Source organism: Lepeophtheirus salmonis, chromosome 5, assembly GCF_016086655.4.
Source record: "Lepeophtheirus salmonis chromosome 5, UVic_Lsal_1.4, whole genome shotgun sequence".
Classification (NCBI taxonomy): domain Eukaryota; kingdom Metazoa; phylum Arthropoda; class Copepoda; order Siphonostomatoida; family Caligidae; genus Lepeophtheirus; species Lepeophtheirus salmonis.
The window spans coordinates 61086312-61108400 of record NC_052135.2 but is presented as its reverse complement, the minus strand read 5'-3'; the positions used below and the strand labels follow the sequence as shown (position 1 = coordinate 61108400).

Here is a 22089-nt window from a genome sequence, read left to right as displayed (position 1 = left end):
AACATATTATTTTGCAAAGAATGAGTTCACATTTATCTGAATAAATAAATTTTGTCCCACTTAAAAGTTGTCTCTAACCTTTGAAAATATTCAAAATACATGGAAAACTCAGATTTGATACGAAAAAATCTACCCACAGATTTGTAATCAACGCGTCCATTACTACACAAATTATATAGATGTAGCTTAAGATAAATTTGAAAAATAAAACTTTGTTGACTTATGCCGTTATTTCTGAAAGTTAGTCGTCTTCAAAATATATACCTATAGTATATATATTATAAATATGTGCTAATAGATTTCAAGTGTTAATTGAGTATTTGAAGGGGTTATTTACAAGAAATCTACAAATGGTTCGTGTTATGTGCACATGGAAGTAAATAGATCACATAAATTAAAGAGAGAGTTAACTACTACTATATATGTACAATACATTTTTGGAGATATATGTATGTTCAAAACTGAATTCGATCCCCCTGAGTGTGTATACATGTATATGTATGAGGTTTTTTTTGTTTTCTAAATCAGCATTATTTATGTGACAGAAACTATGATATAAAAATGAAGAAAATAAAAAATGTACATATATTTATACGTCGAATACAGAGTGGTTTCACAGGTTGGGAGTTTAGGAGCTACATAACTATTTGTACAGATACTTACATAAAAATGGAGTCATGAAATCAAAACTGGAAATGATTTTTTTTTTTTGGGTGGGCGCAAGTCGTCAAAGACATAGAATATTGTACACTGTCATTTGATATATTTTATGTTCAAGTCGTGTACTCGTACAAGTTGTGACCAAAAAATAAGAGGACTAGTTTTAATTGAAAGATTTACAGTACTTGGGAAGAGGATAATGCAATAATTAAATATTCCGTGGATGATCGATGTATCATTGCTGTCAGTTTGGACGATTTGAATAAAAATTACTAAAATATATTATTTTGCAGCATATTATAAAGTTCAAATGACTTAATTTTTTGATTATTTTTGAAAAAAAGTTGAATAATTAAATTTCAATTTATTAAAAAAAAAATTTCAATACGGATTTTTTATACAAAAAAACAAAAATTTTATTAAATTATATTTACAAAATATGAAATTTGTAGAAAAAAATTTCAGATAATAAATTATTTCTAAAAATCCATAATTATTAAAAAAATTGTCAATCCAAAGTTGTTCTTTTAAAATTATATTGTTCGGAATAAAATTTTAGAAATCCAAAACTGTTCACAAAAAAAATCAAAAAATTTCAATTTCAAAAAGTAGAAATTCCTTAATTTGGGGGGGGGGAAGGCTACAGACCCTCCAACCCACCCTTTCCGACAATCCTATCCACATTTATACTACGCATAAATTCATAATGGCCATGTAACTTTAATCGGCCAAAATGAAATGGCAATATCAATTAATGGTTTATAATTAGAATGACACATGTTGTGATTAATAATACATTTTAAGATGAAGAAATTGCAACTGTAGAGAACGTATTCCACTTTTCTTTTTTTAGTATACTTTTATATCTAACGAATAACTTACCATATATGTATATCTTTTTTTAAATATGACGCTATAGCTTTAGCTACGCTAGTTGTTGCATTATTGCGTCTTAGATAAAATATTAATACAGTTTTTAAGATATTAAATGCACACTCAAAAATAATGCTTCCACAAACATTCAGAAAAGCTTTATTTTGTTTAAGTTGTTGTTTTGGACCGTAATGGAATCTTGTATTTAAAAATACTAGAGATAAAATTGTAAATATATGCAACTGCAATTTTTGGCTATCTACATTGTAAATGAAGTCATAGTTATCAAAGGATAAAAATAAACATTATTTGACGTAAAACTGGAAAATCAAAAACCATTTGGCATATTTTAAAGCCCTTAAATGGACAAGATCAATCTACTTTTTCTTTTCAAATTAAAATTTTATCAAACTTTGCCATAGTAAATTTGTTTTATTGTATCCAGCATAAAAATAAACCAATGAGCAAGGGGTCAATATTAACACAAAAATGGGAAACATTGATCGATCGATTTATTTATTTCTATAATTAGTATCAAATATTATTTAAAATATTTGTCATTCATTGATATGGAGTAACGATTGTTTAATCAATTTTTGTAAGGACTATATTACAGGCTAAAACTGCAATTATACTTTTCATATTGTATATTTTAGAATGGATGAAATACTGAATGCATGAATGAAACACTCCGTATAATGAACGAGATTTGACATTATTATATACAATGTACAAATAATATACATTTATGTAAATTGTAAATACAGAAACGTAAAAACACAAAATGAGATTAACTGTTTTACTTCAGTGATTTCCTTGTACGTATTCTCAAGAGAAATGGGATTTTTTTTTTGTGTGGATCCTCCAAATTTTGAATTTCTATACGTACATAGTATTTAAAAAAACTTTATTTTCCTTATTGTTAGAAGATTTTTTATGATTGTTTGTTTTTATTAGGATAATATGAATACTTATTTTTCATTTAGCTAAATGTATCAGGAAAAGGGGTTGGTAAAACTCAAGGTCGTTAGTATTAAAATCCTTTTTTATATTCATAAAATATGTGAGTTGTTATTAAACACTTCAGGGTTATATATAAATATATATATATATTTTTTTTTTTTTTTTTTTTTGGTCTTGGTTTGGGATGTTTGAAAAAATAGAAAAACATTTCAAAAATCCATAGACATTCATTGAAAAATTCGAATATTAAATTTTTGGAAAAAAACATACAAAAATCCATACTTATTCACAAAAAGTTTCAAGTATCCATTCCCATTCACAAAAAAATTTCAAAAATCCACAGCTATTAACAAAAAAAAATATCAATAATCTCTAGCTATTTACAAATAATTAAATATTTTCTAATTTTTTTCTCAAAAATCTGTAGCCTGTCACAAAAAAAAAACATTTTTTGGATTTTTTTTGTGAATAATTTTTTTTTTTTTTTGAAATTTGGTGGGCTATAACCCTCCAGCCCACCCCCTGTTGACGCACCTATCCTTGAATTGATTATGAATGAATATTAATTTTTATGAGGAGAGAATGTGTCTCCAAACATATGAATTTGTATTGTGAATACTATTAATGACAGTAGTCCCTTAAACAGACCTACATATATGAAGAGATGGGATTTGTGTAAAAGTGCAAGGAGAAGGCAGGAGCGAGACATGTGGTATTACTGAATTAAGACCTCTCTTAATATCAACTGTCTGTTATATGATTTTGGATGAGAGGGAATTAATCACTGCTATAAAGAGGATAATCTTCTAGGTACATTGAAAATGAAGTAATCCTTTCCCGTTATGAAAGAAGCACCCGCAAAACATTATTTTTCCAGACCCATGTTTCACCGGGAGATGGTGTTCCTGGGGTTATACTCTGCATTTATTTCCCTCTAAACACTTTTTTTTTTAAATGATGTCTCTCAGTTTTAAAATAAACCTACCATTAACGAGTATACAGTAAAAGTTTGCCCACACGTGATACTTTCTCTGACTATCTCAAAAATTCAGACAGCCTCACAGGATAGTTGAAATTCAATTATCGCAAAGGAAATAACTCTGCCAAGAGAAGGATACATTACTGCCATTAGAGTTGGAGGAGAGGTACCTCGACTTTTTGGAGATATTCGGACAATACGCACTTTGGAGGATCATGAAAGTAGTTGGAAGGTCTCATTATGGGGAAAAAGTTATGAGTTTCTCTCTTATGGAGTATACAGGTGGAGGGAAGAGGGACTTGGGGTCGGTCCATAGACTGAGGAAACAGGTGGGAGGAGATCACAGAATAGAAATAGTATACATAATGAGATGTGATCTCCTACGGCCTCCTCCTCAGTCCACGGATTAATTCCTTTCCCCACTCTTCCTACTCCAATAATAAAGTTCTTTATTATTAAAAGGTTTCGATAATTGAATTTCAACTTTCCACTGTCGTTGTCTCCAATTTTGAGATACAAAGATAAAGTATGACGTGCAGGCAAACTAATACAATATACCCTCAATACATTTATAGGCTCTTCTTTTCTTTGTCATTGGGCAAATTTACATAATGAGCAAGGGATCAAATACTTATTTATCCACTATAATGTGCTGATAGTTAAGGAAAAATATGTAATAACTTTGTAATTTAAATAGTTTTGAATCTCCAAGAGAAAGAAAGCATATTTTGTTTTACTATTTACTTGGAATAACAAAAAAATATATAAGAAAAAAGCATGAGTATGTGAAATGGGTAAAATATTAGTCTATGCTTGATTGAGCAACGAGGATAATCTTATAGTTTACTCATATACATACATATATCATATATGGAACAAATCTTGATTGATGAATAGAAAAATATATCCATGTGTATATATTATTTCAAAACATCATATTGTTGAGTTAATACAAAAGCAATCTTCAATGTTTAGTTTATTTCTTCACATAGTATATATTTATAAAGAATCCAAATTTCCATACACATATTTTGGTTAATCAAAGGTTTTGTATTCAAATTTCATTGATAAATTAATATATATCCAAGAATACTAACTATAGTTTAGAACCTTCATTTTATTTGCTGAGACTTAATTTGGCCCTGATATGCACTTTCAAGTAAAATATATCCATATTATATTCTTTGATTGTTACGACGTTTTTTTTTACTATTTTAAGTACAATTTTGGCCCTAATAATTAATTGGAATAATTTATCGAAGGAAAATGAGATAATTTTTTTTTGGATGAATATAAATATAATTCAGATTTACTTAATTTAGAAAAAAAATCATTATAGCCTGTTTCGGGTTGATAAACAACATATGTATATTTTGTGTATAAGCTGCAGCTTGTACAAGTTGCAACCAAAAAATGAGAGGAATAATTTTAAATGAAGGATTTACAGTACTTGGTATGAAGATCAGGGGCGTCCGCAGGGGCTAGCCAGGAGAGGTTCTAGGCCACATCAAGTTAAGGAATTTTTCCTTTTTACTAAAAAAATTAAAATTCTAATTTTCTTAACAAAAAATAAAATATTAGATTTTTTTTTTTTTTTTCAAATTCTTTTCTTAAAAATTTCATTTCCTGGGAATAGCAATAGATTTTTGAAATTTTTCTCCAAAAAATTACTGTATGAAATTTTTTTTCTAAAATTTTTATATTTTAAATATAATTTTGGAAAATTTAACTTTAAGGGAACATTGTGGATTTTTAAGATTTTTTCTGAACAGCTACAGATTTTTGAAATGTTTTTCTACAAAATTAAATATTTTGTACAAGGGTATGGATTTTTGAAATTTTTTTCGAAATAAATTTTATAATTAAAAATTATTTTTTTGTCCAAAAAAGTTAATTTTTCAAAAAATTTAGCTTGAAATTTTTTCTTTTGATTCTTTTTTACAAAATTTCCAAAAAAAAAAGCCCCCACTAAAAGATATATATATATAAAATCCTGCAGACGAGCCTGGTATTATGCAATAATTAAATATTTCATGGATTATCGATATATAAAATAGTGTTATTTTTGACTTTTTGAATACAAATGGCAAAAATATAAGTATTCTCTACCACATTGTAAAGTTTAAATGCACAGAGTTATATTAATCATAAATATATCATAACCATGTAATTTTAATAGAGCAAAATGAAATGATAGAATCAATTAATAGTTGGTGTTGCGTTACCCCACGTTAATGGAGACTAATCCTTAGCATATTTAAAGCTTTACTCTTAAAGAAACGAAATAACTATAAAAGTGTTATGAATAAGGGGTTCAATTTATTATAAGATATGTTTCGAATAAATTGAGGGGTTCACGAGCGAACAAGTGCACGAAAGGAAAAACAAAGTTAATTGAACTATTGAACAGAAAATATTGTTAAAGAAAGAAAAAAGCACATGTAGTAAACTAGATAATAGAAGCGTTAACAATTGCCAATTAGAATCACCAATGCTGTAATTAAAAAATGCATTGTAAGTAGTGTTGTGTCGGACTTGTTTAGGACTGAAAATTCAGTTTGGTCCAGTTCAGTCTCGTTCCGGTCCGATTCAATATTGGAAACAGTTCTAAAAATTATAAAGTTCGGTCCTTGAGGATGTGATTCAACTTTATTTCTTCTTTGTTTTATCAATTTTAGTACTGACAGTCCGAAGGACCAAAGGTCTTAAGGACCAGTCCCACAGATTGATAGGACCGGTTCTGAGACTGGATTTGACCGAATAAATAAGGACTGATACATCACTAACTGTAAGCTGACGGAGAAATTGCAACTTAACTACTTATACAAGTTGCAACTTGTACAAAACTCATACGCTAACAAGAAACAAAGTGATGATCTCTTCAATTGACATAAATGAATTGGTTTCTCCCCTCTACGCATTTAAAAGTACATTAATTCACAACATTATTATTAAAATGAAGTGTTACAAATTGGCAGTACAGATGTACTAAAGTATCCTCTTTCACATTGATAAATGTACATGTATATAGCCAGGTGGATGTCACCTTTCCACATATATGTGTACATGTATGTCTGAGTCATTTGTGAGTAATCTTTTTGGTTTGAACTTTTGAGAGATTTCAATCATGTGGTGAATATTTTAGGAAAATGAGTAGACTTTCTTGTATATTGTTTCTTTGTACAGATATCCCTTGTTATTATTTGTAGAACATTTCTACGTCTTCCACCCCCTTCCTACTCATTATTTTTTTAAAGACGTTTTGTCTGGAATGATACATAATAAATGAACAAACTCGACTAGACACAATATTTGAAATAAGTACTGCATACGGTGTTTGTGGGTCCTATAAACTAACTATGAAATTATGGAAATGTCGAATAACAATTATTTATTTTATTTTTGAAACCCAAGAAAACATATAGTCATTGTCTATTTCTTATTTGCAGAGGATTTCGACATCATATGGACCAAAGTGAGTTCAGAGAAGGGAGAGAAGCACATTGCCATGGGGAAGTCCGTTATGAGTGAACCTAACCGTATCTCGGTGGAAGTGAACTACGATGGAGAAGATAAGGGATCTACTCTCGTGATTGGGATTGCGGAAGATAAAGATGCTGGACAATATAAATGTCAAGTTGCTGCAGGGAATTATGAAGAAATCAAGCATACAGTCAGCATTACCGGTAAGATTAGTTATAATTATTTTCCTTTGTGTGTGAATGTATTTTTTGCTGGGCTATAATTGAATATTTAAAGAAAATAACTAACCGCACATCTGTGAGGGTCGTTTTATTATTATTGTTGTTCTCGTGGATTCTTCTCATTAAAAAGACAATTTGTCTGTAAAAGGAATTAAGATGAAGACGAAAGAAACAAGAAAAAAATATTTACAGAGATGGAGGCTCAAAGCTCCGACAGATCAGAAGTGCGATCTAGTGAAATGGAATTTCCATGATTATTTCTGTGTAAATGGATCATAAATTAATTGAAATTCTATGACCAATTAGGGTGTTTGAAGTTGAAAATTTATTTATGTTAGGCTTTTGTGTTATTTTATCTCCTTCTATCATAATTATGTGTTAGCGAATAGCTCAAACATAAATTGAATTTGATTATGTGGTTAAATTAATCTTAAAAGCTTTTTTTTCTTTAAAATAACATTTTAGTTGACGAATATCTATTAAGTTTTTAGTATTATATGAAATGTATTCTAATAATTTAATTGTATGCAAAGTAATGTTGAATACTTTGTGGTTAGGGGGCTAATTTAAAATCCCAAGTTATTTATAAAAATTAATTCATACTTGAATGAATAAAATTTGATCATTAATAAAGTCAATTTTAAGGATCGGTTGCACCAAATCGACTATAATTTAAGACAGCTTAGTGACGTCATAAATTCCTTTGCTCAGATTTAAGGTGTAACCTAAAGTTTTAAAACAAATTATCAATAGTCTTGCTTTAGCCTTAGTAGATTCATGATCCTTGTGAAATCTTTTTTGTGAAAGATGTCACTTTTTATGATACCACATAATATGATGTCAATATTTTTGTCATTTTTCCTTGCGTTGTATGGAACATTTTCTTCGCTTAGCAGAATTTACCCTGTAAATTCAGTTAAAAGAGTGAATTCATGGAGGTTTTTGTAGTTCGTTATAGAATACTTATTCAACGCCCATAGCAGACCAAAAAAGTGTCTCTAAGAACCTTACTTCGTACAAATATTGGCCATGTGGTCTTTGTGTGACCAACAATGTTGCTAGGCTATCTTATTTCCAGTTAGATCTAGCACATCGTTGTATCATGCAACTCTTCCTTTAAAAAAACAACAACAACTGAAAAATGATCCAAAATCATCTTGACGTGAGACAAATAAGTCAATCATACCAACTGTCATTTATCTCTGATATAATCCCAGACTATCACTGTCATATTATTTCTTCACCATTTTTAAAATGAATGTAATATTTTACAAAAAGAGTAGTTATATATTTGTGTTTGTGTATGATACCAAAATTCTTCATAAAAATAATTTATAAAATGGCCAATATACATTTTATATAAGGGACGAGGGATCAATAAGAAATGGTATTCCTACCCTTTTAGAAACGGAGCATAAGTATATAATAACTTATTACTTTGTTTATTTGTCAAAACGAAAACATTATCATTATGAAATACCCATGACGTATCAAGCGAGATGAGGCAATTGATGGCTGACAACAAAATACATAGGTTATTTTTGTTAGCAAAATTAATTTTACATTGGTATAGCTGATCTTTGCAATAGTTTAGCTGATTTCTGGACAATTTTTAGTAATGTTAGGAATATAAATTAAAATTATAGGTTCGATTTTAGGGTTGTAAATTGATTACAATCGAACATAAAGTTTCAAATTACAAGCCCTCCAAAAAAAAATATATATATACGGACGCCCTGGACTTTCAAGAACAGAGGTTTAGGGGTATTATTTCCTTTTGTAGACTGCCTTGCTGATTTTTTAATATTGTTAAGGGATAATACACCTTACTGTTGTATGCCTCAAATTTTCTCCTAATATTTTGAAAATTATAAACTAAGGAGCCCTAAAAAAATCAAACCCCTCCAACTATAAACCATACAATATATTTAACCGGGTTGTTAGGTGTTTGTTGTTGAAACTACCAAATTGTATGCCAATTTTGCTTCAACTCACCTGGCAACACTGGTCGCCACTTGGCTTATAGCTTTGGTACAACCAGGTCTAAAGGGAGATGTAATGCCCTATATTTTGGGTTGACAACAAAAATTATTTTTATTTGACTAAACGCTAGATTTATTCGAGGAACATTTAACTCATGAAAGTTTTCAATCCCTTGTTGACTGTTGTGAAAGTAGAGTACGTACTTCTACCCTATAGAACATACGTATATGTATACATAATATGTTAAGTATATATATATATATTATACATATATTTGTATGTATATAAAAAATTCATATAAAACATCTGCTTCTTTTCATTCCTGGAAGGGATAATTTGTATCGAGCGATTGGAGAAATATGGAAACAATCAAAATTGATAATCATTCCGAATAAGGGATATGGTTTGAGCATGTACATTTATAATATCCAATGAAACTTATACAGTCCCCTTTGGTCCAGTAGACTTCTATCCTCTCAATTTATAATGATTCCTTTGAAACATTTATGGAGGGTGAATTTCTTTATTCGTGTTCTGTTACAATTTATAATCAATAGATGCAAGGTGGTTTCCTCACAATTTAAAAGTAAAACACCCTATAATTAGTTATTTAAGTATAGTTTTTTAAAGTCATATATAATAAGTCTGTTTCTATCCTGGAAAAGGATTGGGCAGGTGATTATGAAGAATAAGTTATACATAAGACTTCTTGTGGACTTTTACTATTATACAACAAATTTATTCAAAATACATTAATGCCAATTCAGAAAAGATCATAGTAGTAAAGAGTTATTTCCCCAAAAAACAAAGTGAAGGCAAATAATGTGAAATAACCTAAACTTGTGTATTGATAAGAGGTATGAACCTTTGCCATGACTCAAAATAACTTATCTTGTATTTCATCGGTTATATTTTTACCACCATAAATATGTGTTGTAAAATAATGGACTTATTATTCCATTGGAATAAACGTATAAAATTGATTTTACAGGCGAATCTCAAAATCCAAAGTTGAGGACTAATTCAAGTTCCCTAAAATCCAACATGAGTATAGGTAATGACTCATGAACATATTGCACATTCACTTACCTTCTAGTACCTTAGTTTGTTCCAATTTTTGTTACATATTTTCTGTTAATTTGTCTTATACACAATTTTTTTTTCTGGCACTAAACATCTTAAATCTCTTCTAATCTTTGCTATTCCTTAAAATGTCTTGTATATAAAATACATCTATTAAGGTCAATTGAACAATAATAAATATCTCATGTTTTATATTGTAGATAGTATAACTTCATATGAATAAGTATATATTGCTTAAAGTTTATACATGATCAATATGCTTTTTGTGCTTTTGTCTTTAGAAGTTTTGTTATCACTATGTACACATATAGTTAATTGAATATTAAAGGTTTTATTTTACACATTTATTTAATATTTTCAGAGCCTCCAGCAATTAAGAAAACTCCAAGTAATGGCCTTTATCTAGCCCATAAAGGAGACAGTATTCATTTGACTTGTCAAGGTATTGGAACCCCAGAGCCCAAAATCGTATGGACAAGACTCGTAAGTTTTTCCTTTCTATGAATTAGTGTTTAGATCAATACAAATGATTATTTGTTATAGAATAAGAAACTCCCTGATGGACGATCCTCTTTCGAAGCCAACGAACTCGTGTTCCATGATGTCACAAGACAGCACAGTGGTACTTATCAATGTTCTGGAGATAATGGATTCAGTACACCTGCTGTAGAAACAATTGAAGTTGCAGTTGAATATGCTCCTGAGATAGAAGTAAGTATTTTTCTTTCATAGAGACGTGTTGTTGAATAGTGATCATTGACTGTTTTTTCATTTTCAAAAAAATATAGGTTGAAGAGATTTTCATTCATGCAAAGACTGGAAAAGAAGTTGAGTTGATTTGTAACATTCATTCTCATCCCATTGCTATTGTCAAATGGTTTAAAAACAAGGTTGAATTGACTGAGGATAAAAATAAGCTGAAAAGGAATGGTCATAAACATACTCTCACAATCACAAATGTGACTGAGAACGACTTTGGTAACTATACTTGTCGTGCAGAAAATCAACATGGGAGCGAATTCAAGAATCTTGAAGTGTCGGGTAAGTTGTTTGTTCTTACAAAAATGCTTTAAATTAGACCCATTGATCTTGATTAAGTAGAGGGCAGTAATTGTTTAGAATGTATGTATGTAAGTAATTGAGTAAACTCATAAATTTAACTCAAAAACAATTAGTCTAATTTAATTCACATTCTCATGATAAAATTTCATTTATGTTATAATATTTTTTTAAAAGATATCAAATGAATGAATTTGTTTTGAATATTGACTCAACTTATTTATTTTATTGTAGGTAATGTTGGCTTTGCAGAATTCAATAGTCACCCTAAGGGATCTGGAGCCCAACTCTTACCTTATTGAATGGACTTCCGAGAGTTATAGTGAGCTTACAAAATTCGAGCTTCGTGTTAGAGAAAGAGGAGAATCTGGATGGCACACCTACACAGTTCTTCCCATCCGTCAAGGATCATTTTATTATGCAGGGAAAAACAATCTCAAGGGCTTAAAAGCAGCTACACAGTATGAGGCATCCGTTGCGGGAGAAAATGAGTACGGATGGTCAAGGCATGGACCCCTTTTTCACTTTGCTACTTTTGGAGCTGGTAAGAAAATCTACTTATTTTTTTGCTTAAACTCTAAAAATGAGTGGGACAATTACACCTCTTTGATAATAATGAGGATGGAAATAGTGTCTTAGTGACCGACTCTAGCATTTATTTGTGTTGTAGGGAGGTCCCTGGATTTTAAATAATTCTTAAATTTATTTTTTTGTTTTCGTTTTATTTTTCATCAATCTTGTCTAAATCAAACACTAGACTCCAAAGCTTTCGACAGTGACCAAAATACGAAATATGATAAGTCCAAGCAAGGTACAAATTATACACTCAACTGAGTTACTCTGTTTCTATCTCTCCTCCTCTACTTAACATCTAAATTACACTTTTGATTCTATCTCTATTTCTCTTATATTTCATTTCTGTATCATGAACTCTATCATTTATAGTAGACTGTAGTCTCTAATTTCATTTCATCCACCTCCTTAATAATCATTATACTCATACTTCTTATTGCAGTTCCATTATCCATCGCATCCACTGGCTCAGGCTCAATATTCTCACTTCATTGGGTCCTATTGGTATTAAGTCTCTCGTTGTTTCTAGTGAAGAGACAGTAAATCAAACCAGGAACGTTTTCATCTATCAAATCATTATCTATACAACAATATAATCTCTTATTCGAAGAAGAGGCATTGTTTCTTATCTGGTTTGTAAAGTACATCTCTAATTAAAGTTTATCTATTTATTCCTTTACTTTCAGAGCCCATACTTGCTGCTCGTACAACGCCATAATAAACTATATAATATATACTCTTTATTAAATATATTAAAATGTGGATATGAAGAAAAAAAAGTACGTGCGTTTCTTGGGGGAAGTTTTTTATCTCTCGTTTCCACATGGTTTTCTTAGTCAGAAGAAGAACAAATAATTAATAGGCGTTGGACTTTTTAAATTGGATTTGTGAATCTATGTTTGATCTACTACTTATGTAGATCAAATTTTTTATTGGACATTACACTTTAATTAAATACAATTAATGTATATAACCATATATATAGTATGTCTCTGTATATATATAACTATGAACTACGATTTTTGTGTTCCTATTCATTGCTATCAACTAATATTTTTACTACTTAAAATTGTAAAAAGTAAAAAAAAAATATTGTAATTTTGACTTTCTATATATATATAAAAGGTATAATGACCATAACTCGGATCTCACAAATGAATCTTATGGAATATGGAGAAGAAGGAACATAATTATTCTTTTATTTTTTTTTTTCAAAATTTATACATTTATATAAATATATTTTCAAAAGACTTGTGTTGTTCATATATATTATTATTATAAATTATGTGCTTGTTGTGAACGACCATTTATTTTATATAAATTTGCTTATAGTATTTTTTGTCCTGTTGTTGGATTGGTTCGTTGAATGGTGATCCCTTAAAATTCTTAGAAATTTAATACATCAAAGGTCCTTTATTCTTTTCTCTTTTTCTCTTTAATACATTTGTCTAGTCTTTTTTACAGTAAATGAAATTGTAATTATACAATAAATAAGCAAAAGTAACTCTCACATACATATATACATACATAAATGGTGGACCTCCTTTTGTTTTCTTAACGCAGCCTACTATTATTATTACTATTTTACAACACCAACAAACCAAATGCCTTAAAACACTCTTAAAATTCACTAATTACTTCTTTTTTTTCTCAATGTTTCTTAAAAGACCATACAGTATCTCTCCTTAATTTATATATAAAATAGAAGAAATAATTGTAAGATGTTATTAAATCAACATAATTAAGGCTTTTTGATTTTTTTTCTTATTATTATTTTGTCATTATGAGATGATAATAAAAAATAATGTTATAATCAGTTTATCTACTATTTTTAACTGGTAACAATCTATAATTTTTGTCAAAGTACATTTTATAATATAAAAAATTATTTAAAGCTATAGGAATTAAAATGTTTTAAGAATGGAACAACGGTAGTTTAGTACAAAACGCTGGTTTTAAAAATGATTTTACATCTTTTAGTGCAATAAAAATTGTACATTTTCGAAAAAAATCATTGTGAAGTTTTAAAATATTATTATTGAACGTTCCAAATTTCTTTTTAACAAATATCAGTAAATACACGGTAGATTTTTTTTTAATCAAACCGAAAGAAGAAAAACTGGCTTTGGATAAGATGTTTCGGTTTTAACATAATACTGAAAAGCCTGGATAGCCCTTTGCTCGAACATACACTATTTTGGATAAATTAGTTAACAAAACTTTGTTTTTTGTTATTATGTATGGAAATACAAATGAAGAACGAATTTTCTTCTTTTGTAAGGTATCAAAGGAAACATCTGGACATTTTTTAATTAAAAATGGGCATACAGCAAATATCGGGGATCACTGAAGATGTGTTTTTTTATTTGAATTTTCAATATTATTAAATACTAAAGATTTTTCATATGATATGGTTAGAGATTTGATCCCAGTTTCACTGCCAATAATGTAAAAAAGATATTTTTTGTAGAAAATTAGCGTTAATAATTGTTTAATACGTCTTTTGTTGGGTAAAACTGTCTAGAAATTATGATTTTTTAAGTTTCATTCCTCTATTTTGTGTCGATTAGCCAAGAAATTTGAATTTGTGGTCAATTGTTCCCAAAAAATGACTGTTTTTGCCTGACAAAAATTTTGAAATCCCAATTTTGTAAACCTATAGAATATACAATGCACATTAAAAAGATCATTATTTATGTTTAAATGATAGATAGAGGCCAGGAGATTAAATTAAAACTGTTTGTTCAATTTTTTCTTCTATAAATATTTTGTAATAGCCGTTTTAAAAAAAATGTCTCAAGTGACAAAGGGGAATCGAAAATTAATACTTTTCGATAAATTCCTGGCTTCAGGTAGCCATATCTACTGATAGGAAAAGCTTACAGGCTTGATTTACCCATCCTTTTATTCCAACTTTAATAAGCTTTAAATTGATAACTAATTTACACAATTTCTTGTACAGGAACATTTATAAAAATAAAAATATTACCCCTGTCCCAAGTTTCTAATTGACGTGTGAAAAAAATACCGCCCGTCATTAAAATGGATGGTATATAAATATATTTTCCCTAATCAAAAAAAATTAATTTATGTCCTCAGAAGTTCAGAAGATCTTATACAAATTCATATCCACTAGAGCGCCATTGCCTGATAATTATGTAAAAAGATTTATATAGAAATGTGATTTTCTTTTATTGTTTTCGATTTTAAGTACGAATTTACATCCAAATTGTAAGTGATTCACGATAGAATAATTACCTGAAATATAAAAAGTATATTACAAAAAAAAATATACGCTGCTGGTTTCAAAAATGATCCCACCATTGTTTCAAAACACAAAAAAAACGCCAATATTGCCATATTTCAGTTTTTTCTAATTATTAGACTTACAATAAAAGAATTCAACTTTCTGTATAATATCAAAAGTATAAACTCCGGTATATCTGAGTAAACGTTTCAACAAGTAAAAATCCGTGTGTACTAAAATGATTCCACTGTCCGCTCAGGTAGCATTAGATCTTAAGGTAAATAAAAGTACACAAAATCTAACCTGATTCTAATTAAGGAATGAATTGAATTAGTTATTGCCAAAAAATGAATCTGCATAATACATGATCACATTGGTATTATCATCAAATTTTTCAGTGAACATCTCATCATCCTACGTTTAATAAAATAATTTTACCAAGGAACTTAATAATAAATTGATTTGATTTATTTTTGTTTGAAGTTAGTAAAAATATACATAAAAAATATATGAATAATAATAACATATAATTAATAATTAACATAGGTGTTGAATCTGAGAATGTTACACATTTTAAGGGGGACAGAAAAACTATTTCATTTTCTTCCTCAATTCTTCATATATCTTTAATATTTTTGACACTACAGTATAAGCTACTTTAGGATAATGAAAAAGTCTAGACGTAATATTCCCATACTGAATATAATACAACACATTTTTGGACGGTTTGGGTGTATACATTCGATAATAATTCACAGCAAATTCAAAATGGTATCAAAAATGTATTGTTACGTCATTTAAAAAAATGTAGATTAAGAAGAACAACTCAATCCCTTAATTTATTTAAAAAAATGTTAATTTTTGTTATTAGTTCAAATAAAGATACACTTTTAAGCAGTTTAAAATATGATTAATCAAATCAAATATTATATGAAATAAGTATACAGTGGAAAACGGAAGATTTAAATTAAAAAACACGCAACTTCTTTTCGAAAAATAACTATGTACTGCTGGGTTTTTCATCCAAATGTTTTTCTTTTGACAAGTTTTATATTTACTTTCCTTTACTGCAATTAACAATTAAATTTTATTTAATTTCCCCATCAAAAATATAAAACATCCAATAGTATTAGAGTTGTTTTTTAAGTAAACAACTTCATGAAACAGCGTAAGACAATCAAAGATATGTAACTCATTTTGTTGATATAGGACATATGTAGGCGTCCTCAGGATTAAATATACTGATTATTATTGTTGTTTTTGGCTTTTTTTTGAGAGGGAGGCTTGGTCTTTGGAATTTTTTGAAACAAAATTGTTATTATTATATTTTTTTTGGAGAACAAATTTCAGAAATTAAATTACAAACATTTTTTTTTTTGAAAAATCTACAGCTGTTTAGAAAAAGTTAAATTTTTTTTTGAAAAAAATTTATATTTCAAATATAAAATTTATAGGAAAATAATTTGAAAAATTATATTTTAAATATTAAACTTATGCGAAAAAAATTCAAAAAATCTGTAGTTGTTCAAAAAAAGTTAAATCTTTTAGTTTATAGAAATGATCTTGTTTAGTATCATTTTTTCATCAATTATACCGATCTAGGTCATAAAATAATCATGTGGGTTATCTTTATAAATGAAGCAAAGTTTATCCTTTAGTATAAAATAAGTCACAGGGTGCACTGTATATAGTGATTTTGATGTATATCACATACAATACATTATAAATATAAAAAGGTGGAAAAAATATACATGAAGTATTGTATAAAATGAATTAAACCTCGCAGCGTATTGTTCAACTCATATTAAAAAATAAAAAAAAAGGATGTATTTATATAAGATTTAAAAAAATGAACGTAACTTTAGTCATGGATTACTTAACATTTGGATAGACACAAGACACGCAACCTCAAAAATATAACTTATAAAATAAATAATTATTCTATTAAATAACATTTCGTGTTAAAAAGTGATTAATCATGAACGCGGAGATAGGGACTTATCCGATTGTCCATTGAAACCCCTCATTTGAGATTTAAGTAATCAATTGTGGATCGTCTTGTGAAAGATTTTGTCTGAAAATTTCATTTTTTGGCGGTGAAAATTGAAAGAGTCCTTCAAAAGTAATGGATCATGTATGATTTAAATCTTTCGGAGAAAGAGCTAATTTGTGATACGAAATTTCCTTTTAGATCTAACTTTTAGTTGCAAATCGCCTTTATTAGTGTGTATGGGGGAAGTACCTCCTACTGTAATGTTCCACGAACACCACTTACAGACGGAAGCAACGGACTGGAGTAAAGTTAATAAGAACACCTTTGGATTGGGGGTACAATCATACACTAAAACATATATTCTGTAAGGGATTACATTTAAAAGGATGTACATACATTTGACTATTAAAATATACAAACTCGTAAAACACAAGGTACCTACCTATCTATTTAAAACAAATCCCTACGTCATGATTTAAAAGTAAATAAAAGACAATACATAACACCTACTTATAAACCATATCGATGAACGACATTTTTTGAAGGAATATCCATGACATAGTTATGAGATTGTCAGTTGCAATGTATTGGTTAGTTTCTTACGAAGGAACATCTTTTCATCATTCTTGTCTCACCTCTTGTGTTTGGATATGATCTCCCTTTTCTAATACATTAAGAGTGTGGAAAATAATGTTTCTGATTTGATTTCCTTGATGATTTTATTTGTGGTTCGTTTTTGAAGAGCTTTGCCTCATCCTTCCCGTACATAAATATGTATAAGTATAGACGATATCTGCCTGAATATGTACCTCAGGAATTTTAAACTTATATTATGAATACAAAACCTATGTGTAGATTATTCAACATGTTAAACATTTATCAGTCCATATTTTGCTTATTTTAATGCAATAAATCGTTATTATTGACACTACTCATATTGAAGACACGGCAAATAATGAAGTTATGTTGATATTTATTTCGTTTTAAATTGATTCTGATTATTTTATTGTGATAGCAAGTCCAACTTTATTTCCAGATATTTATGTATTACATTATATATAGATATAAATGCTATGAATCTTTAATTGAAATAACTCATGGCTATATTGATCACTGAATGTAGAGTAATTCAACTATAAAGTAACAAACAAACTTATTTCTTGTTCAGTTCTATAATTATTATTTTGATTTGAAAATCCTATCATGTATTGCTCGGAAATAAATGATATTTTTCATAGGAAATTAATTGAGCTAGATCGGAAATGGTTTGATTGAAGCTGTTTATTCGAATTATTCCATCTTGTTCGGTAACGTCATCATACCTAGTAATATCAAGCAAACTTAAGACTTTTCTTCATGTATTTATTCGCTCTGCAACCACCATTACTAATTTCATTGATTAAAATCTTATTTGAATTATTCCACATTTGATATTTCCAGTCTTTTAGAATTATTACACTTAATTCTATAACTGAACAACCTAAAATGTATTAAAACTAGATATCAATCATTAATAAAGATATTGTTATTAATTCGAAATAGTAATGAATTTTCTTATCAAAAAGAGAGTTATCATTTCACTAATTTTGTCTGTTTTTGCAAAATACTTGAATCGGATTTTGTTATCTCAAGAAATTTAACTTCATCTTCCATTCAATCTACTCCTATTTTTGTAGATAACAATTGATATATAAATTTTTTTTGAGCTACGACAAATTTGAAATAGTCACTTTTGTTTTTAATCTTAAAGATGGTGTAGCACTTTTTCTTAAAATACGTCTTTTTAGATCTCCATTTTTTCATTTAGTTAATGTTCTAAAATTTTCATTTAAAAAAAAGAATAGAAAAACAACTTTTTTAGGGCTATCAATGGATTTACCATCTATATATACAATAATAATTGTATATAAACACTCATAAAATAAATATATACTATTTTTAACAGGTATCTAATTTATGGATATTGCTGATTTCCATTTTTTAAGAATTTCCTTTTTTGATGTTGGAACTTTATTAAAAGAAGTTCTTATGTTATTATCATTGAGTTTTCAATCAGATGTTTTACTAGTGTGTCAACTAGGAACCACACAATTTGAAGGCCTATTTCACGTCTTGGAAGAAAAATCAATTTCTATACAAAATAATATTTATTAATATGTAATTGACAATAAAATAATATATATATATAACTTATTGAATGAAAACAGAACTACTTCTATAAATAAAGGTTGCAGGATTTTAAAAGTAAATAATTTAACCATATGTTAAGTAATCCATGCCCTTCATGAGGCTTATCAACGAGCTAAAGTACTCCCTGGCTTATCAAATCATATTAATTTTTTTATCAAGTTATTATTATTATGTTTTATTTTATATGAAATAAAGATTATTCTAATGAAACGAAAATATTCGTAAATGATTCTTCTTGAATTTTTATTATGGGGAATATACATGCCATACAGAGAAAATGAGTTAGATTTAAAAAAAAGCTTCATAACTTAACTATAGCCCAAAACCTTTGGAACAAGATCCTATACTAAACATTCAATTTTTAAATATTAAGACTAATATTTATTTAAATAATATTAATACATTAAAAAATAAGTACTCCCATAATCTATCTACTTGAAAAATAAAAAAAATCATCCTTCAAAATTTGTAAAATAAAAATAACTTTGGTTCAGCCTTTTTAGCTACACCTCTTTCCACAGACAGTTGTGCAAGCAATAAATACTTTTATTGAAAAACTAGGGCATGTATTCACACATGTGTCGATATCCACACCAGGACAAGGTTTCTTTGAATCCGGATCATTTTCCATTTGCTCCAGTTTCTTTACTTTTTCTAGGATTTGATCTTCCAAATCTTTTTTCGAAGAACTCGATTTTTCTGAAACGTCTTCACCATCTTCAGGAATTTGAGTCGTCTTTGGAGTCGATGTCATCTTTTCATCAGTTGTTGAGGTTGTTTCATTCTCGATAGAAGCTGTTGTTTTTGATTCCTTATCGTTTGATGGTGTTGTTTTTGATTCCTTCTCGTTGGTCGTTTCCTCAATATTTTCCATTTTTTTCTTTTGGGGTGTTGTCATTTCCAACGTTACAGTTGTGATTTCATTTTTTGTTGATGGAACTGTCACTGTTTCTTTATCATTGCTCGGTATTGTTGATGGAATTTTAGTAGTTTTATCGATAATTTTTGATGATTCCTGTTTATTAGAGGATCTAGTGGTCTCCAAATCCATTGAATTTGTTGTAGTAGATAGATCTTGAGCTTGAGTTAATTTTTCAGGCACAGAATTAGGCTGAGAAGGCGTTGTCATTTCAGAAGGATTCTCTGGCTCATTTGTTGACTTATTCTCTTCACCACTGAGCGTTGTATCGTCTGTGAGCTTTTCAGAAGACGAAAAATCTTCTTTGGATTTTCTTGTAGTCTCTTCAATAACTGACACAGTGGTTGTCTCAGGTGGCATTGTGAGTGTTGTTGTCTCAGGTGGCATCGTCGATGTTGTTGTCTCAGGTGGCATTGTCGATGTTGTTGTCTCAGGTAATTCTGTAGTTGTCATATCCATCGTTGTCATTTCTGTGGCAGTCGTAGTCGTCAATGGCATTTCTGTTGTCGTTGTTTCCTCTTCATAGGCTTGGGTGGTTGTTTCTTCTTCTGGTATTTCCGTCATGCATCTGTACATAGTGGTAGTCTCTGTTGGGACCTCTGTAGGATATACCACAGGATAAGTATGATGAAAGCTTGGACTAGGATTATCAATATATACAGTTGATGGTTGAGAGTAGTAAGGTGGTTGAAATGGAGGAGAAGGTGTAAAAGAAGTTGGATAGCTGATGGTTGGATTATAGGTTGGGCAGACATGAGAGCAAGTTATAGTACTTGCTGGGTCAGGAGATGTTTGAAAAACTTGCTCATTATTTCCAATATTGGAGCCAATAATATCGTAGCTCATTGGTGATTCCATTGGAGCATTCTAAATGAATTAAATAAAGCTTTAATGTCCTAAAAGAACAATTTGGGGCTTACTTGACTGCATTGTATGTCATTTTTAAAAGGGGAATCAAAAAACACATCCATAGGACAACGTAGAGGAATGTTTTGCGTAGCCTGAATACTTGAATACATGGGCTTGAACATTTGAAGGTTCATGGGTGTACTGACAGGATTTTGAAAACTAAAAAAGAGAAAATTTTGATTAGTTTTTTTTAGACTCAAATGATCTCTTGTTAATCATTTACTTACTTAACATTGATTTGACAATTTTGCGCATTGTTCAAGATGAGGTCTATCTTACTATTCTTCATATTATTCATAGTAATGTGAACATTGGTATTAATGGCATCAGATAGCTCAAGCTTCACATTGCATCCATCACCATTGTTGATTGTGATGAAGATCGTTGAATTAATAGGACTCATTTGTGTAACTCCGACATTACTTCCCTGAGCTCCATTATGAGCTACGTTGACCATATTTCCAACAGGATTTTCTTGAAAGAGATTGACGTTCTCATTATTTGGATTATCAAGGCTGCTATCAAAATTATTGTAGAATGTGCAATGTATTCCAGATATTAGCTGCAAGACTATCCATGAGTGAACGGAGATGTATAACATATTGAAGTTTCAATTAAATGAACCACGTTATATGAAGGTGATATTAAAGTGAATTATGGATTGACGATGATGCAAAACAACGAATAAAAAATATCTTATTCTGCGAGCTGAATACAATAGGCGCGAGTGCGACTATATGGTAAATACATACAAATATGGGTACAATCAAAAAACGACGAAAACAATGATTATGTATTTAATATACTTCAACGGGCGATGTATCAACTTTTAAATTGTATTTTGTGTATTTAAACCCTTTGATATGAAGATAATCTATAAATTTGAATATTTACATAAGTTCATTTTGATCTTTTTATATCATTTATGATATTTCTAAACCCATGCAGAAAATT

The 22089-nt window shown here is 29.0% G+C and overlaps 2 protein-coding genes across 2 annotated transcripts in view; one reads left to right on the top strand and one right to left on the bottom strand.

The window, feature by feature from the left end:
• The window catches only part of LOC121117474 (protein amalgam), a 56545-nt gene extending 42852 nt beyond the window's left edge, over positions 1 to 13693 (top strand). The window contains exons 3-11 of the mRNA XM_071888115.1: positions 6925 to 7161; positions 10154 to 10216; positions 10607 to 10728; positions 10789 to 10956; positions 11034 to 11297; positions 11539 to 11848; positions 12062 to 12115; positions 12320 to 12509; positions 12564 to 13693. Of these exons, the coding sequence (XP_071744216.1) occupies positions 6925 to 7161; positions 10154 to 10216; positions 10607 to 10728; positions 10789 to 10956; positions 11034 to 11297; positions 11539 to 11848; positions 12062 to 12115; positions 12320 to 12420 (1319 nt within the window). The 3' untranslated portion in view covers positions 12421 to 12509; positions 12564 to 13693. The remainder of the gene's footprint in view (positions 1 to 6924; positions 7162 to 10153; positions 10217 to 10606; positions 10729 to 10788; positions 10957 to 11033; positions 11298 to 11538; positions 11849 to 12061; positions 12116 to 12319; positions 12510 to 12563) is intronic.
• Positions 13694 to 19525: 5832 nt separating this feature from the next.
• On the bottom strand, positions 19526 to 21797 carry LOC121118551 (uncharacterized). Its single transcript, XM_071888879.1, has 3 exons — positions 21363 to 21797; positions 21147 to 21294; positions 19526 to 21093 (listed from the first exon to the last, which is right to left on the bottom strand). Exons 1-3 carry the CDS (start codon positions 21734 to 21736, stop codon positions 19807 to 19809), a joined length of 1809 nt encoding a protein of 602 aa, XP_071744980.1. The 5' UTR covers positions 21737 to 21797; the 3' UTR covers positions 19526 to 19806.
• Positions 21798 to 22089: the final 292 nt, after the last annotated feature.